At 35.8% G+C, this 9,860-nt stretch overlaps 1 protein-coding gene across 1 annotated transcript; it reads left to right on the top strand.

The window, feature by feature from the left end:
* The first annotated feature begins 1,076 nt into the window (after positions 1-1,076).
* Positions 1,077-3,531, top strand: LOC133527170 (uncharacterized). The gene is made up of 4 exons (XM_061864062.1): positions 1,077-1,831; positions 2,057-2,215; positions 2,689-3,435; positions 3,524-3,531. The coding sequence occupies exons 1-4, from the start codon at positions 1,717-1,719 to the stop codon at positions 3,529-3,531; spliced, it is 1,029 nt and encodes a 342-aa protein (XP_061720046.1). The 5' UTR covers positions 1,077-1,716.
* Positions 3,532-9,860: the final 6,329 nt, after the last annotated feature.

The following is a 9,860-nucleotide window of genomic DNA, read 5'->3' as shown; positions in this document are numbered from 1 at the left end:
GAGTTAATGTTAGCTCACGCGCCCCACTCAAGGCAAGCAGTGTGAGCTTGGGACACCCATTTATGCAGGTTATCACATCATCATCACATAATGAGGTGAAGTCTAATAGCTTAAGTCTGGTAAGCCGCAGACCCGAATTTCGGCAGATAGCTTTCACAGTCTGCGAGCTGAGAGTATTGCAATTAGAAAACTCAAGGCTTCTAAGCTCTTTGCAGCACTGTGTTATGGCTTCAACAACATTATCGGTAACATTCATGCCTGTACTTAGATACTTCAACTGACTGAGTCGACATAGAGGGTCATAATTTAATAAATTAGGCTGATCAGTTCTTGCATGGCTGTATATACATTCTATACTTTGATTTATTTCTAACCATTCTAATTTAACCATCTTATCCAGCACTAACTGAATTTCACTGCATATTTCACCAGGAACATCAGTTAGTATAAGCTTAGTCAGCTCATTAAGTTGGCGCATAGCTAAAATAATGTACTGAGACTTTAGGCTGTAGCATATGTCAAATACAAGGGATTTTAAGTTTGATATTTTTACAATATTCAAACATTGACCAGTGATATTGTAACAACTATTGAATTCCAATTCTACTAAAACTCTGTCACCTATGAATTGACTGACACAAACATCTGAGGTGTAAATTTCATAGAAACAAAGTTTTTTTAGGCATTTGAAATCTTCTTTAAGAGTGTGTGGGGTTATTTCCTCTCTGGACTCAGGTAGATCATGCATGTGCAACAATGTTAGAGCTTCCAAGTTAGGGCAGTTTGCTCTAATTGTTTTCAAACTTTCCAGATCTTTGCAATAAGTAGCAACAACTGATGTGCCAAGTTTGTTAGTCCACTTTGCGAATGACTTAAAGTACTCATAGCAACGACCATATTGTGACAACCTCAAACTACATATATTAGAGTTGCACTCAATATTCTTCTTCTTTACATCATATTCTTCCTCTAAAGAAATGATACGAAAACGGATCCCTTGCAAATAGATCAGCACAGCGCGTTGCCACCGTCGGCTGGCTCGCTCGGTCCGAATTATATCTAAGACGGGTACCATGGACTAATTAATCTACTAGGACAGCCGATCCCCATACTGCGAAGCGTAACTTTATATTTAGTTCCCAAAAGTAAAGAAGATGTCTCTAGTAGTGCCAAATGTTGCAATAATGTGATTTATATTAATCTCATCTGACGGGTTAGAATGACAACTATCGTCATGCTATCGTCTCGCCTTACTGTTAATGATGGTTTCCGTGAGATGGCTCTACGAGCATACCCGTACTGAATGCGTTTCGTTTGACGCATATTTGAAGCTATTAGATACATAAAAAAATATACATATTCATAATTTAATTGCATTACCAATGTCTAACTGACTAATAATTTAATAAAACTAATACATTTTTCTTTCACGTAATTATAAATGCCTGTAAAAAAATATTTATGTTATTAAATTATCAAAAATATCTTCAAAAAACCGAATATTCATGTTTTCGTGCATTGGAATAGGTACAATTCGTTATTGTTATTGATGTCGTTTGCTTTTCAAGTGTTTGGAGAATATCGTGTTATTTTTTATTTTGAGACCTTATTTTTGAGACCTAAGCGTGTATTCCGGATAAAGATTGTGCCTAACCTGTGACCTAGCAAGAATTTGGACTTCGAGTTGCCCTCCGATTGGTTTTGTGATTGAGAAAGATGTCGTATACGAAGTGCGTTTATTACAATTGTAAAAACACAAGTCAAGAAATTTCTATGTTTCGGTTTCCAGTACATGATCAAGAGCGTCTATTACTTTGGATTCGAAATTCGGGTATGTTAGCTATTAATTGATAAATTATGTACTTTATTAAACTATTCTTCCCTTCCTGTTTTCTACATCACCAAACCATTTTAGCATTTTTTTCAACATCTAATCATACCCTAAATCACAGTCGTAACTTAAATGTTGTATAAATATGCAGTACTTACCTACTACGTATATATTTATGTACCTGTAACTGTAATAAAGTTACTAAAACTCTTTTGTAATTTTCAGGGAATATTTACCTGGATTCATTAACAATTGATGAACTAAGTCGTCGGTACATTTGTGCGGCCCACTTCCATCCAAAAAACTTACATAATGGGAATTTAAGAAGTCGTTTACTTGGACCAGCAGTTCCAGAATCATTCCAAAACGAAGCAGGAGTTTCAGGTAATTTGATAAGGAAAATATAATTCTATCATATAAATATGGTAATGTTTCAATTAAGGTAAGGTGGGGTAAAAGACAAACATACTTTATTTTGCTCCGGGTAAGACAATTATGAGGATTCCATATAAGTGTTTGTCTTGTCCCAGTGACAGTCTTACCCCAACTTACCTTACATTCTATTTTAAGAAAATGTTTTCTATCATTGAATTTAAATGCATTCAGGCTTAAATGCTTTGATGACACTAAAAGCCAATTTATTGTAAATTGAGGGTCCTGTGATATTAGTGAACGGGAATGTTTATGGTGCGACTCTGTCCGTCCATCTGTCTGTTACATAGCTATTTATTTAATCATTTGATGCTGTACAGATACTATCTTTTCAAAATTGCCTGATAAGTACTGTCATAGAAAACTGTTCCGTTCTAAGGTGTTTCTATAATGAGAGTTCTGTATTTTTTAAATTTATTGTTCAGGTAACCTGCCATCCCCTGAAGTCTTGAAAGTGATGACACCAAAGAGGTTTTATGCCAGAAAACGAAAAATTTCCCCAATTGAAACAAGGAGTTCTTCACCAACAAGTTTAAATTCAGTCTTCGAGGGACCAATATCTACTCCAACAGGAAGGTTATCTAGGAGGAGTGAATTTCTGGGACCACAGAGAAGACTGTCTAGAAAATGTTTGTTCCAAGAACAACAAGATGACACGCCAAAAACAAAAAGAATGAAATATACAGCCTCTAGCTTAATAAAAGAAAATAAAGCGTTAAAAGCACAGATACGAAGACTTCGGAGTAAATCCAAAGTTTCATCTGGAGTACTTCTCATAAAACCAGGTGATTTTAGAAGTGAAACAGCAAAAACTCTTGCTCTAATGCAAACACGAAAAATAAATGAAAAGAAGAAGTGGACAAAAGAAGAAAAAAATGTTTGCTTATCTTTGTTTTACAAATCCAGCTCGAACTATATGTTCATGCGAAGACAAGGAGTGGTGCTTGCCGCGCCTTCCACTATTAGAAAATGGCTGTCAGAGTCAAATTGTTTACCTGGCTTGTGTCCAGGAGTGTTTACTCAGTTAAAAAAGCGTTTTGAAAATGCCACCATAAAAGAAAAAGCTTGTATAGTGTGTTTCGATGAGATGTCAATAATGCAAAATTTAGAATATTCAAAGAAACATGACATTATTGAAGGCTTTGAAGATTTAGGAAAAAATCAACGTACTGGTAAGATGGCAAAATATGCATTAGTGTTTCTTATAAGAGGATTGTATTCAAATTGGAAACTGCCTGTTGCATATTTTTTATCCCACAGTAATGTGAAATCTGAAAACTTACAATTACTTTTAAAAGTTGTTCTGAATAAACTTTTCGATAGTGGGCTATTACCCAAAGCCGTAGTATGCGACCAAATGTCTACTAATCAAAAAATATTTAAAAGTTTGGGGGTAACAAGCAAAAGTCCGTTCTTTTATTGTAACGGTAGAAAATTTTTTGCGTTTTATGATGCACCCCACCTAATAAAAAATATTAGAAATAACTTTTTGAATAGTAATTTCTCAAATGATGATAAATTAATTTCTTTTCAAGATGTTGTTCAAACATATAATATTGACAAAAAATCTTCAAAAAGCAGGTCACTTACAAAAATAACAGAGCGCCATATAAATCCAAACAATTTTCAAAAAATGAATGTGCGTCTCGCTACACAAATATTAAGTCATTCTGTAGCAGCAGCTATTCGAACGGCTCAAAATTCCGGGGAATTAAAAAATGAAACGGCAACTGCCACTGCTGATTTCATACAAATTGTTAACGACATGTTTGATGGGCTTAATAGTAAAACGAAATTTAACAAAAATCCGTACAAGTGTGCCTTATCAAAAAAAACAAATTTAGTCAGAAATGCCATTTTAGATGGTCAGAAATTATTTAAAAACATTGTTAAAGTTTCAACTAAAATCACTAAGAAAGGACAAATAAAAAAAATATGTACCCGTCCACCATGCTTTGACGGTGTTGTCCAAACGTGCGAAGCAGTAATGCAGTTATTTAATGAGGAAAGTACAGATCCACAGATAACTTACTTAATTACAAATAAATTAAACCAAGATGTGATCGAAAATTTATTTGCCCGGTTCAGGCAAAAAGGTGGGTCAAATCGAAACCCTACAGCAAAACTGCTTCGCACTATTTTTAGGAGCAATGTTGTAAATTCTTTTATGAAACTGCCTACTGAAAAAAATTGTGAAGATGACGATGAAGAATTCCTTGAAACAACCGACGTTGTGGGGAATTTTTCATCCTTATCTGAGGATAATGTCCTTGAAGAGACTGTACAAACTAGTACTGCTAGTACACAAAAACAAAGTACGGCAGAAGCCTCATTTGTAACTTCCGTAAATCATTCTCAAATGCCATCTACATCAGGCTCCTCGTCATTATTAATTGATATCTCCACTCCCTCATTAGAGGAATGTTCAATTGCTTATTTTGCAGGGTATCTTGCAAAGAAATGTTTAACTAAATTTAATAATTGTGAACGTTGTTCCAATAATTTGGTCAAAATAGAGGTTGATTTACAGGATGAGAAGCAATTATTGATTTTAAATAAATCTTATAGTTTTAATAAAACTATCAAACTCAAAATGCCTAGTGATGCATTTTACCAATTAATCAGTTTGGCTCTTGATGCTTTTGACATGCATTTTGAAAACATTTTTCAAAATAATATAAAATCTCGTCTCTTTAAATCAGTTAAGAATTATTTGAAATGCGAGGCAGAAGGTCAGCTCAATATTTCATGCACAGAACATATAGAATATATTTTAGACCTCATGATTTTGGTGAAACTGCATTTTTATTGTAAAAATCAAAAAAGTAACATCTTAGAAAATAAAATGAACCCTAAGCTAAGAATAATAAAGAACATGTAAACAACGCTTTGTGCTTTTTTATTATTATTTAACCTTATTTTCGTTAGTCGCAATCTCTATAGTAGGTACATTACGATATAAGTGCGAAAAATAGGAAATTCCCAACGAGCAGCGATAAATTAAAACACGACCGAAGGGAGTGTTTTAAATCGACACAAGTTTCGCATTACCTATTCGCACATGTATCATACAACGTTTTACAGTACATGTACATGTGACCCTTTTCAATTTTCGATACTGTGATGTAATGTGCTAATTATCGCACCAGTGCGGTAAAGTAGCGCCATATGGACTGTAATATTTAAATACCTACAATACAAGTGCGAAAAATAGGAAACTCGTAACGATTGGCGATAAATTAAAACACGACCGAAGGGAGTGTTTTAAATCGACACGAGTTGCGAATTACCTATTCGCACGTGTATCGTACAACGTTTTTCAGTACATATGTCCCTTTAAATTTTCGACATAGTTTCATAATGTGCTAATTTACGCGTGTCGATTTAAAACACTCCCTTCGGTCGTGTCTTAATTTATCGCCACTCGTTACGAATTCCCTATTTTTCGCACTTGTATCGTAAATAACTATTATCTTCGTAGTATGTTTAAGCGTCCGTTCGCCGCAAGCGTTTAGGGTCTCCCCACACTCTCGGCTTGGGTCGGCTCGCCCGATGCCTTACGACATGAACTTTACTTGGCGCTCTTATTGCATGGCACAATTGTCTGTGCTAGACAATGCTTATTATTGTTATTATGGTGCTACTTTATCGCACTAGTACTGTTAAAAGTACATTACGATACAAGTGCGAAAAAAAGGAAATTCGCAACGAGAGGCGATAAATTAAAACACGATCGATGGGAGTTTAAATGTTTTGACTAGACTATTAATGATGTAACGTCGGAGGTCAATTTAAAACTTATTAATTATACGCGATTAATTCCCGTTCTGCTATATAATATTGAGTAAAAGTCGTGAAAGTTTAAATCAGTGTGTTGTACGATGCACTTGAGAATTTACTTCTTTTCGCACTTCATCGTAATACTATTCCTATTAGCGTCTGCCGATTCCGCGTCAATGGGAATTATTATTAATTATCTATTCGAGTTGTATCTCCAACTTTTGTGGAATGGTTTTTTCCATTGATTCTACTCGGAACAGAATCGTACGCTTTTTCCATTTTTACTAAGAAAAAAAAAACTGACTGAAAATAATATAATCAATTCAAAATCTAAAATGAAATGAAATGAGATAGGTGTGAGGAGGCCCTAAATCGCGTAACAGACGCAGTGTTCTTGTATGCATAAAACTAAGTTAGTAAATATTTTTTTAACTTAGTTTTAATACTTTTAACAAAGGAAAAATGACAAAGCGCTTGCCGCAGCGTTTAACGCACGCGTTTTTTTTTTTGTAAAAAAACAGTGACGTTGTCTCGAAGACACAGCATATGCATTCAATTGATCACACCAATCGCATGCGCTGCGAAATACCGCACAAAACAGCCGAGCGCTTAAGAGGATATGGGAGCTGAGATTTAAATATTTTAGGTGAATATATCCGTCTCGCTAAAGGAAGTTGCTCCTAAAACTAATCCCTAATAGGGTTGTTTCCAATTTTTTGAAATGCTTGTATTACGTTCTATATTAACTAAAAGTTGCCCTAAAAATCAACTTTTATACTACTAAAAACGGCTTTAAATATGTTAAATTAACAAAATATATTTTGGCAGATGCTTTCGCGCCCAAAACGCTCTTTGAAAATTGTGTGACGTCACAGTTTACGGTTTGACACATAACTACATACACACGTAGAAGATACGAACTGTCAACTGACATTTGTCATTTGTTGTTTATCGCCTAACTGTCAACAGTATCAATCCGAGAGTTGTGACGTCATCAGAATCTTCAATGACATTTCGGGTTTGGTCACGTGACGTGTGCCAAAAGATATTTTAAATTCAATATTTACAAAAAATATGGTCATTACAGGTAAAAGTAGTTTAACATGTTCTTATAATCCAAAAGAATTTATTGGAATACAATTCTGCCCTAAGATTTGTAGATGGAAACAACCCTATTCATAATTAAATTCCATCAAATCTACTAGTGTGTTGCCAGTAAAATGAAACGTTCCATAATTAGTAAATATATTAATGGCGAAAGAATGCACGTAAATAAATAATTTGCTACTAATTTTAAATACAATATTTAAATGCTTAGTTTAACCCATTCATGGCCAAGACCCGTCGAGCCTACACATTACGCCAGGCCACCATACAAACCGTTTTTAGCTAAAACGTATGACTCAGCTTATGGGTCTCTGGCCTGGCGCGCACGGTAAATAAATCGCCGCTTATGAAGCCGGCTAGTTGAACAATTATGCAACATTTTTACTAACCACCTTTTTTTCTGTGCTTATCAAAAAAAATGTTGCAGTTTGTAAGAATGAACATTTTTACTTTTTTTACATACTTACAAACTTACTGTGTTTGTTGTTGTTTTATGGGTCAAATCAAATCCCGGAAGTTCAATTTGAACCATTTCCCTTGGACCCCTCACACAAAACAAAATATATTTTTTTAAACTTGTAATTATTTGTCACACACAATTAGATAATACAACATTAGTTAGTGGTGCCTGTTTCAACTGCCTTATTTTATATTGAAGGACAAAAATTAATGAATATTAACATCATTGTTTGTAGGTAATTGTCTAAGATACAATACAACGATCACCAAATATTATGACATAAAAGTACAGTGGGAGAAAATCCTCGTTGCCTTGCCCCTCACACAAAACAAAATATTATTATACTACGGTTTGGTAAATATTGCGTGCCATAATTTAAATAGTAATCGGTTGTAAAATGGTACAATATCCAACAGCTTCAACATGAAATAAGCTTTAAAATTTGTATGCCTATAGGCACGACATAGTGATACCAAAATATTTATGTAACATCTTGTAATCTACCTAAGTTGTACAAATAAAATCTTTAAATCTTACGAGTACATGCGGTCCGCGTCTGGACCAAGGTTGGTGTCTAGCAGTGGTTGCCGCACTACGCTACGGAACGGATAATTATTGATACATTTTTATATAGACAAATTTGATAGATTTTATATTAGGTAAATAACCTATGTATTTGGCATTTCCTGCAGTAATGCAGTCGACCGCAGCAGTATTGCAATCACACTCAAATTTTAAGGGTTCAATGTAATAATGGAACCCTAAAAAGCTTTTTGTTACAAAATTAAAAATCTACACACTTAAAAATGATTGGTAACGAAGTATAAGAATGTTGTTAAAATACCCCTACTCTGACGGGAATAAATAAATACTGGCAACACGTTTTTGTATACTTGTGTGCGTTCCTGAGCGTAAAGCCCCCTCCAGACTATGCGCGTGAATCGCGGCGCGACTTCACACTCGCACAACTTCACGGCGATTTCGCAGTTTGGTTCGCGGCAAGATGGCGCCGAAGCGTCAGCTGATCGGATTTAGTTTGCGGCAAGGCTCTGATTTAAACTGGGAACAGTCAAATTGATTTTTGGTTGATCAAGTTTGCACCTATTCGCACCGAATATAACCAAGTAGCCGCCATAGAAGGTTATGACAGATTAACCGACTCGTGAGCGAATCGCGGCGCGAAGCGATTGCGAGTGTGGAGTCTAGCTAGTTCGTGCTTCGCGTCTCCTTTGACGCGGGCCAAATACCGACAAAAAACGGGGAATAAGGCGCGAAGGCGTGAACAATTTGCGAAATCGGCGCGAGGGCCCTCCACACTCACGTTCGCGGCTTCGTGCCTCGATTCGCGCACGAGTGTGGAGGGCCCTTAAGACACGAGCGTCGTGCGCACACGCCGATCGTGTTTCGGCTTCACTTTTGGCTGATTAGCCGCATGGCGACTATCGGTCTCTGTGTATTGTGTCTATGCCTGCGAATAAATCTCAAAAAACGATGTTTCGTACTCGAGCTCGACTGTTTCCTCCTCCAAACCTGAACCAAATGTAACGAAATTTTGAGATCTAAATAGTAGTGAAATCACCCGAGTCGGACTGTTTTGCTTTTAAGGCTAACTGATGTCAGTTTTGAACACCATGCTTCTCTTTGCGGCCTAGTCAATTAGGCCGTTTTTGCAAAATTAGAATTGCACTATCGCCTTAAGAAACAAAAATATCAAAAAAAGGAAAACAGTCCCACACATATATTTATAATAATAATATGTGTTGAAAAAATCATTGCTCTAGCTTCAAAAACACGGAGGAAACAGTCGAGTACTACTTTTGTATGGAGAAATAACCACTCCTGTTGCCTCTTAACACGTCAACTGACGCACGCGGCTACAGCCTAATAACAACCTTTGTGCATTCCGACAAGGTTCACAAAGACGTGTATCGTTCAAAGAGTTAAATTAAAAAAATATCTTTATTTAACATAAAACGTAATATTTAACAAATGCACATTGCAGTGAACTCCACACTAGGCCATGTTTGGGGTCAAGGTCATGTTTTAAAGTTTGCCATAATCTGCATTGTAAGTATAGAATTTGGTATAGAATGTGACCTTAAAAAGACCCTGAAATATACGACATTCGTAGATAAATTGAAATATGTCAGGGTCTGAACGTCTAACGCGTCTTAGCTCAAGCGAATTATGAAGACACAGACAGGTATATGGATGCGAGCGAGACAAAACACAGGGCGAGACTCATGTAGG

This window comes from Cydia pomonella, chromosome 17 (assembly GCF_033807575.1).
Source record: "Cydia pomonella isolate Wapato2018A chromosome 17, ilCydPomo1, whole genome shotgun sequence".
NCBI classification, from domain to species: Eukaryota; Metazoa; Arthropoda; class Insecta; order Lepidoptera; family Tortricidae; genus Cydia; species Cydia pomonella.
The sequence above is the reverse complement of the archived record's forward strand: the minus strand, read 5'-3'. Positions and strand labels throughout refer to the sequence as shown.

Excerpts from the sequence above, each read along its gene's own strand:
- LOC133527170 (XM_061864062.1), top strand. The coding sequence starts at position 1,717 with ATGTCGTATACGAAGTGCGTTTATTACAATTGTAAAAACACAAGTCAA. Across the intron at positions 1,832-2,056 it reads ACTTTGGATTCGAAATTCGG|GGAATATTTACCTGGATTCA; the intron begins GTATGTTAGCTA and ends TGTAATTTTCAG. Across the intron at positions 2,216-2,688 it reads AAACGAAGCAGGAGTTTCAG|GTAACCTGCCATCCCCTGAA; the intron begins GTAATTTGATAA and ends TTTATTGTTCAG.